Source organism: Primulina huaijiensis, chromosome 15 (assembly GCF_012295235.1).
Source record: "Primulina huaijiensis isolate GDHJ02 chromosome 15, ASM1229523v2, whole genome shotgun sequence".
NCBI lineage: Eukaryota > Viridiplantae > Streptophyta > Magnoliopsida > Lamiales > Gesneriaceae > Primulina > Primulina huaijiensis.
Genome location: NC_133320.1, coordinates 21454954 through 21477500, shown reverse-complemented (window position 1 = coordinate 21477500; position 22547 = coordinate 21454954). Strand labels below are relative to the sequence as shown.

At 34.3% G+C, this 22547-nt stretch overlaps 4 protein-coding genes across 4 annotated transcripts; 3 read left to right on the top strand and 1 right to left on the bottom strand.

Moving 5' to 3' along the window:
* The first annotated feature begins 913 nt into the window (after nt 1-913).
* LOC140959000 (protein PHR1-LIKE 2-like) lies at nt 914-3985 on the top strand. Its single transcript, XM_073416678.1, has 6 exons — nt 914-1311; nt 2415-2491; nt 2625-2679; nt 3027-3096; nt 3197-3266; nt 3553-3985. Exons 1-6 carry the CDS (start codon nt 1110-1112, stop codon nt 3703-3705), a joined length of 627 nt encoding a protein of 208 aa, XP_073272779.1. The 5' UTR covers nt 914-1109; the 3' UTR covers nt 3706-3985.
* A 2105-nt stretch (nt 3986-6090) lies between these two features.
* Nucleotides 6091-9811, top strand: LOC140958999 (myb family transcription factor PHL7-like). Its single transcript, XM_073416677.1, has 8 exons — nt 6091-6359; nt 7264-7318; nt 7473-7691; nt 7810-7886; nt 7975-8017; nt 8116-8173; nt 8326-8395; nt 9139-9811. Exons 3-8 carry the CDS (start codon nt 7574-7576, stop codon nt 9571-9573), a joined length of 801 nt encoding a protein of 266 aa, XP_073272778.1. The 5' UTR covers nt 6091-6359; nt 7264-7318; nt 7473-7573; the 3' UTR covers nt 9574-9811.
* A 738-nt stretch (nt 9812-10549) lies between these two features.
* Nucleotides 10550-13529, bottom strand: LOC140959998 (uncharacterized). Its single transcript, XM_073418095.1, has 4 exons — nt 13240-13529; nt 13011-13164; nt 12741-12905; nt 10550-11682 (listed from the first exon to the last, which is right to left on the bottom strand). The coding sequence occupies exons 1-4, from the start codon at nt 13425-13427 to the stop codon at nt 10768-10770; spliced, it is 1422 nt and encodes a 473-aa protein (XP_073274196.1). The 5' UTR covers nt 13428-13529; the 3' UTR covers nt 10550-10767.
* An 899-nt stretch (nt 13530-14428) lies between these two features.
* LOC140959180 (ABC transporter D family member 2, chloroplastic-like) lies at nt 14429-20534 on the top strand. Its single transcript, XM_073416996.1, has 10 exons — nt 14429-14841; nt 14951-15149; nt 15245-15312; nt 16375-16701; nt 16844-17008; nt 17474-17702; nt 18265-18497; nt 18592-18916; nt 19410-19669; nt 20062-20534. The coding sequence occupies exons 1-10, from the start codon at nt 14590-14592 to the stop codon at nt 20245-20247; spliced, it is 2244 nt and encodes a 747-aa protein (XP_073273097.1). The 5' UTR covers nt 14429-14589; the 3' UTR covers nt 20248-20534.
* The last annotated feature ends 2013 nt before the right edge of the window (nt 20535-22547 follow it).

Genomic DNA, 22547 nt, shown 5'->3' with positions numbered 1-22547 from the left:
GTGTAGGAGATTTTGGTTTATCACTAAGAATTTTAGGTTTTTATTGGATAAGAAATAGTTTTGAATTTCGGGTTTTATTATAAATATTCAATAACTTGATTAATAATAACGAAGTCAATTCTCAATTTGTTACGTTATGTGATGCTCTGTTATTTGTGGATGCAGTTGTTAAATTTGCACAATTTTCTCTTCATTTATGATTACCTTATGCAATGGACCTGCTCCTATTCCAACTCTCGTACATGCTGCTATTATGGTAACATCGGGTATTTTTATCATAGCTCGTCTTCTTCCTCTTCTTATGGTTATATCTTATGCCTCGCTCTTTCATGTGAGATTCGTATCATGTAATAATATATTTTATAGCCCAATTATATATGAATTTTCATCACATCAATTGTATCTTTTTGTATTGAAAATTGAGTGACACGATTTGATGCAAACTAAAATTTGTAGTGTTTTTTTTCTTGACGATAGAATCTGCTGTCATTATTATTCGTTGTACACTGAGTACTTTCAAACTAACATAATAACCTGTCCATCATGTAGTCAGGCAAACCGCACAAGACAAACTATGAGCGATTTGGTCGATTGAGAAACCGTTGATATGAAAAACTAAACTCCTAACTATTGATCAAACTTTTAGTTATTCTACCAATTCGTACACTTCCCGTACTAAACTCCTAACTATTGATCAAACTTTTAGTTATTCTATCAACTCGTACACTTGTCGTATACTTGTAATATATTATTATTATTATTATTATTATTATTATTGAAATGTATATGTAACGACGTTTTCACTAATTTTTTGCTATATGACCATTTTCTCGATTCTAACACCAATTGTCACATATGATCTATTTATTCAAAAAAATTTTTTTTTTGTTATTTACAGTAAATGAAATCTCCGAATAAAACAGACTGAAAAACAATGGCGTCACTTCCCCCAAAAAACAAAACAATGGCATCATCAAAGTAAAAAATCCATAGTGAAAACAACTGTTAACTAATTTCTTGCATTTCACAAGTAGCCGAAGAAGCTGAGGAGATCGATCTTCGATCTCCGCACTTGGTGGACTGAGACGCTTCCCTCTTCTGTATCCCTCATGTTTCCGAGACTGATTCAAGTACATGAATCCATTTTAAGCCAAGAAAATATCCAGGGTGCAAACATTATGGAATATGGTCAAAGGGTCGGGGGGGATCCGTGTGTGGTCCTCACTTCCGATCAGAAACCACGCCTTCGATGGACTGCTGACCTACACGAACGCTTCGTTGAGGCCGTTGCGCAGCTTGGTGGCCCCAGCAGTCAGTTTTCTCTCTCATATTTTGTGTTCTTAGCTTTTGCACCATATTAATTCATTTAATATGTTGAAATATTGGTGGGTGTTCTTGATGGATCTTGTTATCCCGCGTTCGTTGTTATGGTCTTGAGTACGTGAATTCCTTTCGCATAAAAAAGATTTGATCTTATTATCAAAAAGAAAAGAATTTATCTTGATGTCAGCTCTAAGTTACCATGTCTGTGGAATGCCTGAGTTTGTCTTTATGCAAATTGATTAAATGTAATCATATAAATCGGGGAAAAATTGAACAGATGGGAATTTTGATGGTGGAGAAGGCTTTATTTTGTGGTCAACCTTCATAAAGTTTGAACTTCTTTTCGTTCAACTCAATCCCGTTTTGTCCACCTCAGCTCATCCATAACTGTATTGCAGGAATTTTGCTTCTTTGCTGGGATCGTTCTTGACCTAGGTCATTGAGATTCCTTCACAAGCTTATTTTTGTGTCGCAATATGTAAAATGGTATATCAGTATTTGGTGTTGCGTTTGGATCGATGACTTTGAAGCTAAGTATTAAAAATTCATAACGATAAATTCATTGATTTGTTTCAATAAATTTATTTGACAATGGATTTCAAATCCTCAACTAATGGTTGTTTGAGCCATTTGTAATGATTTCAAATCATCTCAATATGGAGTCATTTCGAATCCTTCCATCAAATACTTGCTGAAAACAAATCCTTCAAGACAAATGCAACCGTAAGGAAATTAGAAATGGATGTCCTCCGGAATATTAACAGTCGAGTTAGTCGTACGGGCTGGATATGTGAGAAAAGGGACATCCTGGTAAATTATTTGATCAAATTCATTGGGATAAGCAAAACCAACCTTGTTGAGCTTTGTGGTATATGTATTTTCAGAGCCCTTATACCCATCACGCACAATGAATACTTGTTGATGAGATCAAGAATGCCACCTGTTCATTGAGGAAGTTCTTAATGGAACCTAGGCATTAGGCATCTTGTATGTCGAATTTTTCTGCATTTATAAAATTTTAGCAAATGTTCTGTGGAGTCCAGATAGGGATTTGTGCCTTTTGGTGGGCTTTACCTTAATGATATTTGCAGAAGCTACCCCGAAGGCTCTAAAGCAAGCGATGGGTGTCAAGGGACTAACTCTATTTCATCTAAAGAGTCATCTCCAGGTTGTTCTCATTTTATTTACTAATCAGTGTACATTTTTTCTTAGCGTGTAGGCGAAGCCTTTCTTTGTGTGTCTTACTATTTTGGCAACACTTGCCTAGTGTTTGACTGGATTATTCACATACATTCTCGCAGAAATACAGACTAGGCCAGCAGTCAGGAAAAGATCTCGGTGAGGCCTCAAAAGATGGTAGGTGTAACTTCAAATGCCTATCTCGACTGCTGTCATTTGACCTTAATCTTGTGTGCATGGTCAGCATATAATATGAGGCATTGTCTCCGACACCATAACAGCCCTTGAACATTGCCCTCGAGGGAGTAATGGGGAAATGTTTTTTGGGATAAGTGAAGTGAAGATATCGAAATCAGTTCCTTTAGTCAGCCCCATCCTCTAAAACTTGATTATATTCCGCCCTCTATCATGACTTGTATCTATTGACCAAGATTGATTGTGCTAATGATTATTTTAAGCAAGAGATCTTATATTACTATTTATCTTGAACCGATTTATTTTCTTGCATTTGCATATTCGTTCAGGTTCCTATGATTTGGATAGCCCTCATGACAGCAGTTCTCCTCGAAACTTGCAATCTGCTGACATCAAGGAGTAAAGTGTTTTTATTAGATAGTCTGTTGGGTGGATTGCACTTTGGTTAGCATATGCAATATAAACATGAAAACTAATAAAAGATTCAATGATGCATTAGGGATTATCGAGCTAAGGAGGCATTGAGAGCTCAAATGGAAATTCAAAGCAAACTACACTTGCAAGTTGAAGTAAGTCCCTTTGTAGGACATTTTCGACACTAGAGATCGGACACCATGCATATTTAGGTGGTATTTAGAGATGGCGCTTCAACTTTTCTCAATTTAAAAGTTTTGAAAAAAAATGTACGAAAATGATTTCTTTGACATGGTTTTGGGTTATAGATTTTAATAGAAGTAGTGATGTATGGAAGGGTGCAATTATGCGACAGGGTCAATTTCCTGAAATTAAATGGTGATGTTGTGTTCTCGAAGCTTGTTGGTACTGCGTATATAAAGGTTAATTTTTGCTGTGCAGGCTGAAAAACACATGCAGATTCGTCAAGATGCCGAGAGACGGTATATGGCTATGCTAGAACAAGCCTGCAAAATGCTAGCTGATCAAGTTATTGGAAACGGTGTCGTAAACAATGATGGTGATGGTTTTCAAGGGAATGAAATGAAGGTGTAGTTTTCATCTTCCCATAATCCCACTCGAATCATGTCCAACACTATCTGCTGATTATTTTGGAAGCCACATCCCTGAAATGGCATCGCCTGAGCTCCATCGACAGCGTGCTAAGGTATGTGCTAGATGAGGATCAATGGGATGTGCGTACTCCTGGTTTGGTGTAAAAACCGGACACTGCCACTTGACTTTAACTTCTTGTTATGTTTCTTCTGATCAAGCAAATACCAGAAATATTCCAGTGTTGTAAATCACGTTGGTTGTGCAATAACTACCAACTACCTCTCGGTGTCTTGGCTAGTTTTCTTTCTTATTTCTAAAACATCGTTTTACTTTTTTTTTTTTATTTCCTACAATACTCAACCATTCTAATTAATAATATAGGTTAAAATATTTAAAATCAATTAAATTATATATTAAACACAATACTAATATAAAGTATTTTTTTTGATTGCAAATATGGATCAAGCCGTCATTTCTCACAAATATAGATATACGAAGTCGTTTCACAAAGAGACTTATTCTAATTAAAATATTCTTAAAACAATAAAACAATCATCTTTTCTTCGTAACGAAAACATAGATTTCTGGATGTATGTATAGTACGGATAATTCATTGCGACACATGAAATATATTTGATTTCTACAATGCTTCCCTTACACAGAAATTGATCGTAAATATAGATGACTAATAGCATCAAGTTTTCAAGTATAGAACAAGCTATCAAATTTAAAATTCAGTTGTAATAAACGTTTAGAACGATAAAATATAAGCGAATATGTCCGAATTATGACTATATTGAAAAATATTAGTCTCAAGTGATATATTTAATTTACGAATTCCACATAAAATAAATTTCGATATATAATTTTCTTATATTTATATATATTTGAGCAGCCTTTGGACGGTAAGCCGATAGATTCCATTGCCGGTCGATCTGTTTGTTGTTGTCATTTGATTCGGCCGTCTGAGAACTTCGAAAACATCACCACGTGAAATTACACTTCTAACCTCACAACATCCTAGTCCAAGAAAATGACAATGGTAATAATTGATTGGTTAAATTGTAGTGTGTGCTACTCAAAATGCTCTTTGATGATTCATGACATATTTTTTAATATGTCCAATGATTGTAGTTTTACCTTATTATTATTATTATTATTATTATTAATTTTTTTATAAATTGGTATTATATATCATATCAAATTTGAGATTTTAATGTCAGATTTATATAACATCGTCAACTATTATAGTTTTTTTTAATTCAAAAACAAGTGCAAAATTTCATTATTGTTAGTTGAATTAAAGTATCAAGAAATGTTTATCACTTAATCTAATTGACTCCAATTTAAGACCATGTCCAGTAGAATATAATCTCAAATATATCTTGTAAAGATCTATATCAATCAAACTATAATAATTTTCCTACCAGAAAATGTAAATTGTTAGATGTTTTTCTAGAAAATTTTAAATGTTATATTTTCTTTTTGACTATGTTGTATACTTCACATTTTGGATAAGTATGACTATATTATAATGACCTTTTGATCTCTTGACCTTTTATACGGTGATGAGTTTCTTATTTCTTGTATAAGCGTTAGTTTTAAATTAATATAAAGTTTCTTGTGAAAAGATCTCACGGATCTATTCGTGCATGTCAACTCTTTTCATAACTACAATAAAAAGTAATATTTTTCATGGATGACTCTAATAAAATACATGTCTCACAAAATTGACCCGTCAGACTTTCTAACAAACTTTTTTTTTTTGTAAATTTTTGAACTCGAGCTGAAAGTTACAGGAAAACTTATACAAGTACATATAACTTATATGATTGTACACTAAATTAATAATGTAGAAAACTAAAAACTAGTTTTGTTATTATTAAAACAATCATATAATTGGATAAAAATATTATTTTTGAAAATACTTGGAAAACTAAAAGTAATAACACTCACAAGTGAATAATAAATTTGTTAGAATTTAATTTTTCTCCCAAATTGGTGATCAATAAAAACGTAAACATGATACAATTTCATATATTTATATCAATTTTGGTTTTAGAAGTTGATTTTGTGAGACGACTTTAAAATGAATTTGTATGTTAATTTAATATATGTTTAAATCTAATTGTTTTTTTCCTTCCAACAAAACTGTCTATATAAACAAAGAGTATGTCTCTTGTGAGACAGTCTCACGAATTTTTATCTGTGAGACGGGTCAAATTTATCAATATTTATAATAAAAATAATACTATTAACATAAAAAGTAATATTTTTTTATGGATGATCCAAATAAAAGATTCGACTCACGAAATTGCATCGTACCATTAAATTGATAAATAAAAATTATTAAATTTGTCGTACCATCAATCATCTTTTTTATCACCCAAAATTTCAGAGCCTTTAACCACTCCCCCTCTTAGCTCAGTAAATATATATATTTTTTTCAATTGATTATTATCATCCAAACAAGGTTGGATCACCGTACAATCGCCTGTATAATCTTCATCATCTCTACTTCTGGAGATTTGGGTGTTCTGCGAAGTTGAATTGTTGGTTTGATTTTAATAGTTTTGAGTTGAATTTTTTTGGGGGGTGGTTCATGGTAGCACATCAAAGATTTCAAGGATTGGCCCTGGAATTAACAGATCTGGGTATGGATTATCTCTTTGTTTTTTCATTTACCTTGTTGATTTAATCTTCATGCGAAATTTTCCCCACTTTACTGGAATTGCATGCTCTCTCGGTTTTGGAGTTCGGTCAATTTCGTGAATTTTATATTTTGTTTTTGTATTTTTTAGCTTTTGATGTGAGAATGTTGATTTCTCAAGTGTCCTGCTGAATTATACTTCATATATGGAGTGAGAGGTGGCCAATGGGTTACGTTTGTACCCTAATTATGGCTTTAACGGTGCTCAATTAAATGCTTCATTTAGGGGAACTTATTTGCTAATTGCTACTTGACATGATTTCTCCTGAGGATTATTAACGGAGAAGTTTCCATTTGTTTTTCGTAATAGTTTGCTATGACTGGAAGAACTTTTCCTCCTTTATTTCTACACGTCCACTGCAGCGTTCCTAAAATTATGGGTTCTTATTTCATATTTTTGGCCTTAGGTGATTAAAATGACTTTGATTTGGTCATATGTGCTTTTTCTTGTCGTTGGGATTATTAGTTATAGTCGGAGACAGATGAGCAATTTCCCTCAAGTGTTTCCTCATTATAGGTCGACTATAGCTTTGTGTTTTTATGTTGGTCAGAGCAATCCGTTCACCGTTATCTGACTTAAAATTTTGTATCCCTTTTGTAAGAGATAGGGTTTGGAAACACTTTCTATTTCATTAATTAATTTTTGCCTTCTCGGTATAGCAAATAACCAAGTTAATGTTTTATGCAATCTTCATGGTATAATTGCACGATATTTTCATTTCTATGGAAATTGAATAATAAATTGTGTTCAATGGGCTAAATGTGCTGAATGCTTTCCAATTATCATGATTTATTCTCTTGATGAAAATCTGTCCTCATTGTTATGCCATCGTGTCTGCCCCTCCTAGTATCAACCTCACATGAAAGAAAAAGGAAGAAGTGTATTGTCAGAACGCATTAAAGGTATCATACCCAACCGATGCTTATCATGCGTTTGGATGCTGCCTGCTTTAGTGTTGCTTATAATTTTTCCCATCTTTGTCAATAATGTTAGTTATCTGCTGATTTTGATGTTTGTTTGGCTCTAATGCGGTACTGATTTCTGTTTCCCGCATAGATTAATGTGATATGAATCAACCCAAAGGTGGTTCAAGCTCTAGCTTAGTTCACAGCAATTCAGTAGTTCGAAGTCAGTAGCTAGACTGTGGCACAAGCACTATGGAACCTACCGGTGGAGGTGACAATGCAAGTCTGGCGTCAAAACATCGGCTTCGTTGGACACATGAGCTCCACGACCGATTTGTTGATGCTGTAGCACAACTTGGTGGTCCTGATAGTAAGTTATTGTCTTCATTCACGGTACAAAGGTTCAGATTTTTAGCCCCTCCCCTAGAAGCCCAAAAGATTGTTACAAATGATCGAGGAGTTTTCTGATATCTCCACTTTAATTTCAGGAGCTACTCCGAAAGGTGTACTCCGAATTATGGGCGTTCAAGGGCTGACAATTTACCATGTAAAAAGCCACTTACAGGTATTCATGTCATTAATTCTTTCAGAAGGCAGTTATCTGTGTATTTTGTATGCTTGGGAGCTTTCATTAATTTTATTGTTGCAAACAGAAATACCGGCTTGCCAAGTATCTTCCAGATTCATCTTCAGATGGTAAGTCATTTTATAGCAATTTTTACTGATTATTTAGTTGGTTTGGTGTATATTTAATCTTGCATTTGGTTACTCATACATTTTGTGATATTTTTTAGGGACAAAGCCAGATAAAAAAGAATCTGAAGATATGCTTTCCAGCTTGGATGGTTCATCGTAAGTTGAATCTTCTTTCTTATTTTTTTGTCAATTTCTCCTATGGATCACTAATGGACGTGGGTGACCTTTTATGTTATATTGTGCCTAATCATGTGCAATTATTTGCAGATATTCATTTTCTTTTTGGTTTTTTTATGTATTGCATGTAGTGGTATACAAATAAATGAAGCACTCAAGCTGCAGATGGAGGTTCAAAAGCGACTGCATGAGCAATTAGAAGTAAATATTTTTTTTTCTCATTCCTGTTCTTTTAAACCCCTAGAAAATTTGTTTGGAATATAACAAGGTCAGTGTGTGGGAAGACCATTTGATTACTTACCTTTGTTGCTTACCAAGGCGTGCTTCGAAACATTTATCGGATTCTGTGTGATAGTATTGAAACTTGTTCTGGAGCTGTTTCATTATTTAACTACTGTGAACTATGGAGAATTTATCCTCTAGACATTCAGAATGTTGGAACATATTTTCTTGTTGATTAAAGATGCATCAATTTACGCTGACACTCTGGAGAATTTATCCTCTAGACATTCAGAATTTTGGAACATATTTTCTTGTGGATTAAAGATGCATCAATTTACGCTGACATCTGGCTAGTAATGGTCTCCCACTCATTCCTCAAAGTTCATTTTCAGCACTCAGTCTATTTTCAGATCCCAATTTTTATATACCTACCGTACGCTTAGAGTGGCATCAACTTTGTGTGGTTACGAAAATTAATGAAACCCATTTCTACTATGACCTGTCTCCGACCTCCTGAAATGACGGGGTTAATTTAAAGTTAAATTCACCTTTCTATTTTCACGCTCTTGAGAAAAATATAGGCTGACATTTACCCGATGAACGGTGTATATTAGTTCCTCAACTAGCAGGATGGTTTAATTTATGAATGAATCAGAAGATTGTTTTGCATATTAGGTTGTCAATGTGATATGATGAGATTATGTTATGTTTGAATCTTACAGGTGCAGAGACAGCTACAGTTGAGGATTGAAGCCCAAGGAAAGTACTTAAAGAAGATAATTGAAGAACAACAGCGCATCAGTGGAGTTGTTCCAGAGGGGCCTGGAACAGAGGACAATTTCCCAGAATCAGATACTAAAACCGATCCAGCTACTCCTGCTTCAACATCTGAGCCACCTTTTCCCGAAAAACCTCCTAAAAGACATAGCATAGACGAGAGCCTTTCTCTTGATGAATCATTCTCTCGTCACGAACCACAAACTCCAGATTCTGATTTCCAGTCGACTCCTCCAGTTAAAGGCCCTAGTGAGAGGCCCGGAAAGAAGCTACGGGTCAATGATGCTGCAGCATTCTCCAAACCTGAAATGGAACTTACCCATTCGATATTGGAGTCGAGCTTGAACCCGCTTACCAGCAGCCATTTGCATTTTTCTTGATGAGAGGCAGCCTTGATCATTCCTCATGTGCCCAAATGTTATTCATATGGTGCATTTGCCTCCCAAGGCTACTACCTATTTGTCACCTTGCATGTGTAACTTGTTATAGATACATCCCTCGTTAGGTCAGGTAAACGTTAATTGGTACTTAGATGACATGAGATTGTGAGGTTTAGAGGAATAAAGTTTAGGATATGTTTGAACCTCAACTTATGAGTGGGTGAATGTTTGGATATCACATGATGTTGTAGCCATGGATTTTCACACACACACACACACACACACACACACACACACACACACATATATATATATATATATATTATGTTATTCCTTATTTTCCATGAATCTATGAAGTATCCTTGTTCGGGCTCCGATATCGATACCCAACAAGAACGATTGTTATTTATTTTTTTTGGCACCAGTTGCGTCCGGAACTCATGCTAATATAAAAAAAACTTTTCACTAAAATGAGCTGACAATGTATAAACAAATATCTTTCGAGGCTACAACTTGACATCAAAATTGCTTACGTTTTTATATCAGTTAATGTGTAATCAAGCTACCTGCGTTAATTATTCCAATTGTGGCTCTTTTGTCAAGATTCTCACTTTAGCTTTATGTATGATGATGTGTGAAATAAAATTTCACCACTAAACAATAATAATGAAAAGACACTTTGAATTCCTTAAAAAAAAAACTTAAAACTGAACTATTCGTCATGCTTCTATCGCTGCAGTGGTATTCGTGATTTGAAAATCATTACTCCAAGGCAAATGATCATACAACACCCAAGACTAAGAGGCCGCTTAGAATTGTTCTGATAGACTATCCAGGCGGTCAAAATACTACACCAAACATATACCATTCATTGAAAATCTCAGCTGAAATTCGAAAATTTAAAAGCACATGCAGTTCATTAAAGCATATGCAGTTGAAATGACTCGCTACTTTACACTGCCGAGTGTAAGCACAAGAACAAGAACACAAATCTGTTTTATACAGCCATCGGCGCAACAGTAGGCAGCTATCCATCCTACTGCAGTAAAAGGTAATTAACATCGATTTCTTTCTTGTAAACACAAAAGGAACAGGCAAGATTTGTACAGATATCAGATACACCGGGTAGTCTCTTGTCTTGCTATATGAATGGGACAGGTGTTCTGGATCTCTTCAACAAATTATGACCCATCATTACCGTCGGAAAGCATTCTTATCAGTATCCGATCTTCCCTGCAAATAGTGAGTTCGACGCCGAACACTCTCCTCAATGGTCGAGCTTCCTCCCTTCTCAGCACCATATATACTTTTTTGAGCGGTATCCAGGAAGTTTCTCCCTGCAGACGCGTGATCACGGAGAGCTTCCTGAGCATCAGTTTTTGCAGCCTTCTCAAGCCTTTTCCATCTTTGCTCTTCATGCACTTCAGCATCCATTTGCATCTCCCGCAGTCTAGCAGCTCTATCTTCTGCTGAAAGTTTAACAGAATTTCGAAGCCTATTGTTTGAATCAGGTCTTGGTGGCTTTTGAGAAGATTTGAGCCGGCTTTGCTTTTCATAATGAGATTCAGAATGCCTTTCCAAAATATGTTCTTGCCTGTCATGATGAGATTCAGAATGCTTTTCTGAAACACGTTCTTTGAGTTCATAATCATAATGACTCTTCTTTATTTTCCGTGCATCTTCAGTTTTGTCACGTTTGGGATCAAGATGGCCATTTTGGTTGTCATTATGAGATTTGACCTGTCGTCGTTCTGAAGAATATTCTTGATGTTGAAATTCGTAATGACCCTTTGACCTTTTTCGTCCACTACTGTATTTGGTGTCCTGATAGCCACCAGATTGCCCTTCTTTGTACTGCTTGTCATAATATCTCTTTCTCCTGTCATCCCTTTCGCTTGATTCATCATCGGAATTCTGAGCTTCTTTCCTAGAAGATTCTTCATATTTTTGACGTTTTTGATAACTCTCTGATTGTTTTTTCCCAGTAAACTCAGTATCTTCAGAATCAGAATCACTTTTCGATGACAAGCGTTTCCGATGTTTAGACTGCTTCTTACAATGTTTATTTCTCTCTTTTTCCTCCTCGTTGTCCTTCTTTTTTGCTTCTACCTGTAATTTGACAATTGAACTAGTAACCATTTGACAAAGATCTAGCGCAGCACAGACTAACATCTCTTACACACCCTCAATAGGGTGTACATAACAATCAATTCACAAATATATCCTCAAAGTAAAGTACTTCACAGAGATCTTTTATGTAATAGTAATCACAAGAAATAATCCAAAGGTGATTGCATCAAATAGTCTGGTACAGCTGGATCTAAGGGGTGATTGAATGATGCAAGAATCCAATTATATTACATCTAAAAAGTTTGAAATTTTGATACAATTCTTTGGCTTAGTACCAGATTGTTGACTCAGTTTCGAGTCATGTATTTTGAAACACAAGGAGACGGGCATAAAATGCAAACATCAACAGAAGAGAATAACATTCCTCCCCATGGATCCTATCAACCTTGAAATCGGAAAAATATATATTTCTCCTAAAACAATTACAACTAGTGGCACTTTAAAACCAACCATTGAACCTTCCCCATAAAAGCCACAAATACCCAACCCAATAGAGTAATCCTAAAATAACATCAAACTACCGTGGCAGAGGAATTTCCATTGACTTGATTTTGAGATAATTCTCACATAGCATGCATTTCTAAAATAAATCTAACGGAGATATCAAGGTCTATATTAAATTGAAATGTGGAATAACGTCGAGTTATATCATACTAGATCACTCCGTTCTCATCAGAGTGAAAAGGAGGACAAACCAAAACAGCTCCAATTAAATCTTCAAAAAAATATGCCTCAAATTCTTTATATGAAGTGTGGCACAAATATATTACTGAAGTTTGCATAAATTTGCTCTTTCATCCACCACCACGCCTTTTGTAAAATACTTCAGAATACTTATTCCATACAAAAATAACAAGTTGAAAACAAAAGGTCAATAATTGAAACATAACCAAAAGATGTCATAGTGAGGCATCAAACACTCATTATGTTGTCCTACATTTGTTTCGATGCACCAAATCATGTGTAGCACCAGAAATATTAGTAAAATATGGTGAACTGAACCATACAAAATAAATGCTTTAATGCAATGGACTTACAGATTTGCGAATCATGGCCATCTGGACTGGGTTATTCTTGACACGAGCAAGTGCTTCCTGCTCTCTCCGACGGATCAAAAGCAAAGGATCTGAATGCAGTTTCCTCCAAGCATCATTTGCTGATTGTGGCTTCTCCTCAAACAAAGCCCCCGGAACAGCTGATTGCTGTTCAATTTGACAACCAAGCAATGCATACATTACTAACACGTCAAACACCAGGTAAATTTCCCAAAACAAGAAAAGTAAAAAAAGAAGACAACTTTTGACAACCTGAGAGGTAGCAGCACCCGAATTGGCAACAGACGAGGAAGGAGCAGCGTTTTCAGGATCATTCTTGGGCAAAGATTCCAGAGCCGTGAAACCAGAAGTCCCCTTCCCAACAGCTAATCCGGATTCGTACAGAAAGTCCAAACGCTCTTGCTTTCTGCGAAATAAATAATTAAGAAAGAACCCATAAACCCTAATTCTACCATAATACAATAGAATAGTGAGAAATTACGGTATAAGGCCAGCTTGTTCTTGGAGCTGGCGAAACTCTGAGCGCTCTCGTTCCTCGTGAATCTGCTTGCGTAGTTCCTCGAGCTTCTTTTGTTCGGCTTCGTGCTTCTGCTCCGCTTTCCACACATTCTCGATGTTGCGCAGACTGCCTGTGTGCCATCCCTTCTTGTTCAGAAACTTCAGCGCCATATCCAAAAGACGAAATCACGAATCAACTTGGAACTGAATCTGCGATTGTGGCAGATTCGGAATGCCTCGAAATACCTAAATTAAACGCTCAAACTATTGGCTTTCTTTTTCTACTTTTTTTTATTATAAAAATAAATTAAATAATAACAAATAATATCAAAAAATATAAATTATTAGGAATTCTTTTTCGAAAACAAATTTTCATTTTGTTTGGTTAATATCTCATTTTAATCCATTTTTATAAATTTAAAATTTTGTATTTTCTTTTTTTTTTAAATCTAAAAAATAACATTATAATAATATTAAAAAATGAAACATAATATTTGTAAAACTGATAAACAAGCCATATAATTTTTCAATAAAAAAGCACAATCTTAGCATGTTAGACAATCTTAATATAATATTTTTTACTTTCTAACACAATATTTTTATGATAAGAAAATATGGAATAAAATCAAGACCCTTATTATTACGTAATTATTTTTATATGCGAGACGGTTTCACGAATTTATATCTATGAAACAAGTTGATCCTATCTATATTTAAAAAAAAAACGATATTTTTATTATTAAAAAAAATATCTTGTGAGACCGTATCAAGAATCTATATTTATGAGACATGTCAAGTTGAAGATCTGTATTACAAAATTAATCTGTGAGACTACTTTATATAAGTTTTTGTGTTAATTTGTTATGATGGTAATGCTAAGAATATTAAAAATTGACAAAGTTTAAAAATTCATAATATTAATAAAACCTAATACTATTTAATCATATGATTTTTTATTATTAGGTTTTTAAATTAAATCATGAAAAATTATAATATTTATCAAATATATATATATATAATAAATCTAAAGAAAACCCAACCTCTATTTTTTTTTAAAATATTTTATATTTTGTAAATTTATTTATTTTTATTATATAATTGAAAAACACACATCCATTAAATAAATAAAAAAAACGTGGCATATGCTGAGCCGCCATGCAGATAATACATTTATTATAAAATTTTATTGGAAAAAATTCTAACCACTACTAGGAAATGAAACGGGATTCTTCCAAGTAATTCAGCTGAGCACCACCACCGGTCACTAGCGGAGCAATCCAGTAGCATCAATGGCGGCCGGAACTCTAGAGCAAACTCAGTGAATCGGGGTTGAATGGTCGTGACAACTAGCGAAATGATAGGACTGGAATCCACGGTGTATTTTCCACCACAGAAATTCAACATTCCTCAAGCTTTGTCAAGAAGTACTACAGCCATTCAAATCAGCGGGAAAATCAAGTATCACGAATTGTGTTGGTTCAGCTTGGTTCCTAATCGTTCATTTCTCGGTGCTACTCGGAGGAAAAAATCTTTGTTTCCAGCTTTTGTTAGTGATTTATCATCTGCTTCGCCGGAATCCGACCAGGTTGTTTGTTTATACTTCGATTGTCCATACACGACTCAGGATGTTTGACACTGCCATCAAAATTTATATCTTGTTTTAAAAGAATGTGTTGATTTTGTTGTGAGTGTAGGATAATGCTCGTAGGAAGTCCCCAAATGTTCAAATCCTGCTGAAGAGGTTTTGGGAAGTGGCTGCACCTTATTGGTTTTCCGATGATAAGGTCGCAGCTCGTTGGCGGCTTGCGGGTGTTTTTGCACTTACTTTGGGGACGACGGGTATCAGTGTTGGTTTCAACTTTCTTGGCCGTGACTTCTATAATGCACTTGCCAGTATGATTTTTTCTTTTCTTGCTATCTTTGCAGCTGTTTGATTCACAAACTAAGGTGACTTCTCTGATGTGTTTTTTTTTTTTTTGTGATTGAAGACAAGGACCAAGAACAGTTTACCAAGCAACTGATGTATTACTTGGCTGCTTTTGCTATTGGAATTCCGGTGAGCACATTGCTCCATTTTCTTAGGTATTTCTCGTGTTAGTCTTCTCTGCATTCTTTACAGGACATGAAATGCCTTTATCGCTTGGACCATGATTCCTAATATCCAATCTAGATCTATACTGCTTGGACCTTTTTCTGGCTAAAATGCTCAATCTACATGGTACTATCAGCTTCTGGTTTACATTTAGCCAACATATAAATACTTAACACGCTTGATAAATTATTGGGAATTTGAAGCTACGGGCCAAAACACCAATATGAAAATGATTTTAACACGTTAATTGCAAAGTTTTAACAGAACACTACATTCTAAAAGTTTCCAAAAGCCATAAAATCATACTTTTACCTACCAACCAGGGCATATATAGTGCTTTTAACATGATAACATCAAGCATTTTAGACCATCAAACTTCGAATAGATATGTTTTCTCAAGTGATAGAAAATAAACATTTCCAAATTATTATTATCCATCATTTTGTTTGGTCATTACCTTGATAATTATATAATTACTCGAACTGAAATGTGTCATAATGCAGCTCCATTACAGACTGTATGATTTCTGTGAACTGTGTAGCGATGTTCATTCACCTATTTAGGAATATATCATGCAGGGGATGTATGTGCCTTGGTTTATTGTTTCCGAACATATTTGGATACAAGATCACAGCAAGGCTTCCAAAGGATAATGTCGCATGGAAAATTTGCTTTATCTTTCATACACTATTGAAAGTATTCAATTCATAATCTTTTGACTGATTTATATCTTACATGGCAGCAAATGTCTTAGGAAGAGTTTTCTGTGATAAAGTGAAGAAATTAAAGAATATACTTGACTGTGTTTATTTTAAATTTTATTTGGGAATAAAATTAAGAATCTTTTTCCTAGAATTTTCTTTTATTTACTTCATTTAAATCCAGGACATGGTCGGAAACTCGGAGTGTTACTGTATATGAGTTCAAGGAATGCTTCCTCATTTTTGTTCCTTTTCTCCATATTGATTTTTGTCCTAGATTCTTCTGAGTTTAGGAGCTATTCATACTCATATAATTTTTTTTCAGGTTTTTGTTTTGAGGGATTATGCGAAAGATACTCTTTCTTTGAGATGGAGATCTTGGATGACAAGCTATTACATGGATCGATATTTGAAGAATAGAACTTTTTACAAAATACAATCTCAGTCAATAATTGATAACCCAGATCAGCGGATTGTTGATGATTTAAGTTCTTTCACAGCAACAGCTCTCGCATTTTCCTTGACACTCTTCAATGCTTCCGTGGACTTGATATCTTTCAGTAATATCTTGTATGGGATCTATCCACCACTTTTTCTCGTTCTTCTGGGTTACTCACTTGGAGGAACAGCTATTAGTATTGTCCTTGGAAGGGTAAGTTTTAACTTAAACATCATGTAGTTATTAAACTGCATGGATGTGCTTCTTTAAAACTCCTTGTGGAGCAATAGAATATTTTTATCATAAACTAGTGTATGTAACTTACCTTCCAGTATTGAGAACTTTTTACCTTCAGGGACTGGTGAATCTGAACTTTTTGCAAGAGAAAAAAGAAGCAGATTTTCGTTATGGACTAGTGCGCATCAGAGAAAATGCAGAGTCCATTGCATTTTATGGTGGCGAGCAAAACGAGATGCAACTTCTAATGCAGCGATTCAGAAGCGCATTCGAAAATCTCAGTGTATGGAAGTCATAAAACCGTCTTTTGTAGTACAAGCTTCTAAACGCTTCGGACCAGCTGTTTGTGCTGTTTCCACTTCATTTAGATTTTTGCACCTTGAGTATTTCACATTTCATCTCGTAAAATTTCAACATGTGGGTGGGATAAATCTTTCACAATTATTTGTGAAACGCGACATGAAATAGAGAATTATACAAATCTTTCACAAATTATTGTTACCCTGATTGGTTGGTTAATGTCACTGGTTGCTGTTAGTGTCCTGATGAATATAGGGATACTGAAAAGGGGAGCATAGAAAAGCAAATGAAAATATTATGTAATACCTATGAAATATTCTGATATTTATTTTATCTCCATCCATTCTTTCAAAATCAGTATTCTTCCTATATTAAAAGCCGTTAATACTTGATATCATATAAGCCTCTTACCTTATTTATATTAATATTTCCATCTTAAACTTTACAGCAACTATTGATATCTTCCCGAAATCTGGAGTTCTTCACCAATGGCTACAGATACTTGATCCAGATTCTTCCTGCAGCTGTAGTTGCACCCATGTATTTTTCTGGAAAAATTGAATTTGGTGTCATTAATCAGTCTGTATCTGCATTTAATCACATTCTTGGAGATTTTTCCCTCATCGTGTACCAATTTCAAGCTCTCAGCGCCTTTTCTGCTGTCATTGAACGCCTAGGTACGTTGATATATTCTCTTTGAAAAGTGTATATATGATTGTCTCTTGATTATCTTGAAGTAAGAGCAACTGTTATCACATAACTCTGATTTTATTATTTGCTGATGTGTGAAAACCACCTGCCATTATTGATGTGTTGAAGTTCTATGTTGATCTGCGGTGATGCTTCATGAGTAAACAATTTGAAACTTTGTTAATACTCAGTTTTAGAAATTTTTGTCATCTATCATGGCCACAATTTATTTACCAGCTTCACTAGTTTGGCTTTAGAATAGCTCGCTAGATTTGGTATGTATATGTTGTTGATTGAAGACAAAGTATGGTCGGAATCACCTTTTTATTTCGTGAATGTGCATGGATTGCTATAGGTTATTTTGGCTATGTCAGAACAATGGCATTGCTGATTCTATCCTTCCCTTATATTTTAAATTTGTGCTCGTGTGCAATTTGATTTATGGATCTTGTTACATATACTGCTGCAGTTCTTTTGTAGCATTGTCAATTGTTGTAAAAAGCAACAGAATGCCAGCATGCAATATAATTTAGAAAGTTTAAATCTCAGGTGAATTCGACGATCTTTTAAACAACAAAGACACTAGAAGTGATGCTGACAACTTGGAAGAAATATGTCGTGAATTATGCATTATTTCCGACTTTAGCACTTCCAATGGATCTGTGCCCTTTGCTAACAGTTCAAAGTTAATGAGTATCAATCATTTGACTCTAATGACTCCAAGCGGAGCAACACTTATCAGGGATTTGTCTTTGGACGTCTATGAGGGGAACCACTTACTGGTTAGTAATTGTATTTCATTATTGAGGTAATAACAAAATTGAGATGAGAAAGTGAAGGAATGGATTGATTATTGGTGCTTAGCTTGATTAACAGGTTACAGGACCAAGTGGGAGTGGTAAAACTTCATTACTAAGAGCTGTAGCTGGTCTCTGGAGCTTTGGAAAGGGAACTATCACATCTTATGAGAGAAATGAGGGAGATCCTCTATCACAGTTTTCTTCAAACCTGGCTTCTCTTGAAGTAAGTTCTGTGGAAGAGACCATGGGCAATGAAAACAGACGGAAAAATGAACGTTCTAGAGGTGTATTTTTCCTTCCTCAGAAACCATATATGGTTTTGGGAACGCTTCGTCAACAATTGCTTTATCCTACTTGGTGTGAAGATTCAATTTCCATGTCAGACAACAATAAACCAACTGGTATGATATCTCGTATATGCCACCTCATCCCTGAGTAAATGCCTGAAACTGCGATAGATATTAGATCTCGTGGCTTCGAAAGTACTCTTCCCTATTGCCTTAATATTCCATGTATACATTTGATAGGAAATGAACTGTTAGTGCTCATAAATCTATGAAAGGTTTTTATGTTCTGAGGACATCTAATTTTTGTATGTTTCAATTGATTACATATAATTTCATTGAGTTTGAAATACACTCAGTCGACCATGTAGGAAAGTCCTAATAAATGCTAGACGTCTTACTTAACCACATTCACAATGCTTTAAAATTTGGTAATTATCTTGAAAATTTTTTGTTAAAAAATACCACTGTAAGACATCCTAAACACACGTTTCCTTAGTAGATTGAAAAGGACATGATCTAGGAAATGCATTGAAGCCTGAAAAATAGGGCTAGGCGGGTACACATGCACTTATTTAGAGCTAAAGTTATTGAGAGATTTATTTTGCAGGTTCGCTACCTTTCCTAACGACGGCACAAGACATGGATTCAAGGCCTCAGAAGCCTACTACTGAAGATATAATTCAAGTTCTACATGACGTTCGACTTGGCTACGTATTGTCACGATTTGATCTAGATTCCATGTCTGAATGGTCTAGTGTTCTTTCTCTTGGTGAGCAGCAACGTCTAGCATTTGCACGTTTGTTGCTTTCAAAGCCAACCTTAGTTCTCTTGGATGAATCTACTAGTGCTTTAGACGAAGCCAACGAGGTGACTGAAATTTAATACCTCTGTTTCCCTATAATTTATTTTTTGTGGCCAACTTTACATTATGCTTATCAAATCAACATATTTGCTGAAATATGTGGACACCAGGACTGAAGTGTTCTTGAGTAGTGAGAGCCAATTATCGATCTTATGCAGTGTAGTTGAATTCTTTTTCCAACTCTTTAAAAGCAATAACCAATTTATGATTGGTTCTTGTCAACACAAACCAGATTCATTCCCTGGTTTGTATTTACATTTCTTTTTTTTTTGTCATAGATTCATTAACGAGTAATTCTCATGTGCCTCTTCCCTCATTCTGGAATTATCATCTGTTTAGTTAACGCTGGTGATTGGCATCAATATCCTTGCTTCTTACACTAAACTATTACTTGCAGACACATATATATCGGTTGATTGAAGCTGTAGGGATCACATACATAAGCATCGGTCATAGAAAAACACTTTACGAATACCATAAACAAGTCTTGCGTATATCCCCTGTGGAACCAACAAATGCGGACCCCAATTGGCACTTTGAGCCCATCAATGAAACTTCCACGTACAATCTATCGAAGCAGTAACAACAACCTGAATGGCGTCACGGTGTCAGCGTTTACTCCTTTGCTTAGGAATGACCTGGAAATGCTGTACAAGTCCAAGAATTTTTATTTTATTTTTACTTTTATATGCTCGTGATATTAGAGCAGTAGCTTGGTCTAAATGAAACCAATGGATTTGCCATTGATGTCTCCTTTCTTCGCTAGCAGAGAAGAATATTACACGGATTTACGAACTAATCAGTAAAGATGTTAAAGAATTATTGTCTATGCGAACAATGAATTGATAATGTATTCAAGTTTTTTTATTTCAGTCATGGGTGTGAGTTTGTATAATTTCATGCATTTTCACTAGGGATTAAAACGAACCGAGCCGAACACTATCAGGTTCGAGTTCGGTAGTGTTCGGCTCGTTTAGGATATCGAGTTCGGGTCGAGCTCGATTCGAACTTTTATTATTAAGCTCGAGCTCGGCTCGTTTGAAAATTACTAAGTTCGCGAATTGCTCGAGCTCGGTTCATTAATCGTTTGTTTATCATGTTTAACTATTTTGGCTCGAGCTCCAAGCTCGGCTCGTTAAGCAAACTCTTTTTAAGTTCATTAAACAAACTCATTTTTTAGCTCATTAAACAAGTTCGTTTTAGAGCTCGTCGAGCATTTTCACCAAAAGATCAAGTAAGATGTGATGAATTAAGGGTCTCATTTATAACATTCAATCTATTACATTTTACTAAAATAGTAATGTTAGACAAAAACTCATGGTCCAACAAGCTAGTCCAAAAGATTAGCTGAGCTCGAGCTCACGAACAGACTCGCAAGCTTACGAACCGAACATCCTGAAGTTCGAGCTTGACTCGATAAGCTTAACGAATGATCTCGAACGAGATTTTTACCGAGTCGGACTCCGAGTAACTCACGAGTGACTTGGTTTGTTAACAACTCTAATTCTCATGTTATCACCATTAAACTAAAGTCGAAAAAGTCAAGTTGTGCCGATATTTATGTTAGATTTATTTTAAAGGATTGTTGTAAAAGTATCATGTTTCATTCTTATTTATAAATGGTATCTAATCTCGTGTTTTACGTGCTTGAATAAATTTATATCATAACTTTAAACAATTTGCATAATTTTGGAATTTGTATAGACATGACTACATGCACTGTGATTCAATTACAAGAAAAATAGGGGTATTTTTTTTAAACGTATTTTATACTTGAGGAGGTTATTTTTTTTTAAAAAAGTTGACCGAGGTTATTTAACCAATTTCTCCAAGAAAAATATTGTATATTATTAAATAGCGAAAGATCACCCTTGTAGTTTATGACTATTACAAGAAAATCCAAATGAATTTGGAAATAACAACCACTTTCGTGGCATATTTACTTATTTTACAAATTGTATTAAATAAGATTTAACAAAATATTTTATTAATCAAAGATTTCTATAACATTCCAAATTTACATTTTATTAAAATAAATTATTACAACTTGACCAAAACATATTTGATTGTAGTTTTTAATGTTTTCATAATGATTTTTTTAGAAGTTTTATTAATAATTTATATTAAATAGATGACAACTTTGAATTCAAATTATTATCAAATATGAATGCATTTTAATTAATTTTATTTGTGTGATAATAATGTCTATTAAATTATATAAAATAAAATTAAAATAATAAAAAAACGATTACAATTTTATATATTGAAATATTGCATATATAAAAACCTAATACATTTTTGTAATTTTGATTATTTTCAGTTTCATTTTTTTTATATTTGTACTATTTTTTATTATATATAGCAAAAATCAAATAATAGCCTGATTCATTGTGCCAATGGGATACAGAGAGTATACCATATTGTCTTTGAAAGGTTATTTAAGGATAGGAGAAACATAATGTAATATGAGAAGGGTTGTTTAGACGATCAAAAGAGCTGCTACATATATAATTTTTTTTTATCTTCGTATTTTTCTAATAATTTATCTATATCCGATTCAAAATTAAAATCAATGATATATTTATCATATTTATCCGATATAAATCAATTTAAAAATATTCCGAACAATATTTTTTTTAAAAAACAATAATAAAATTATATATATCAAATTTGACGGCTGTCTAAGAGACCGATTTTTTTAATTGCGCTTAGACTTTGCTTTTTAGAACACGAGTCTCTGGTAGGTATATATCTTATTTACCGTTTTACCAAAATTTGTATAACTCAAGATTGTACTTCTTGCAATCAATAAAAATCGAACTTATTATATTAGCTCTAATATCAATTGTAAAACCGAACGCTTATCGTTCTACCAAAAATATA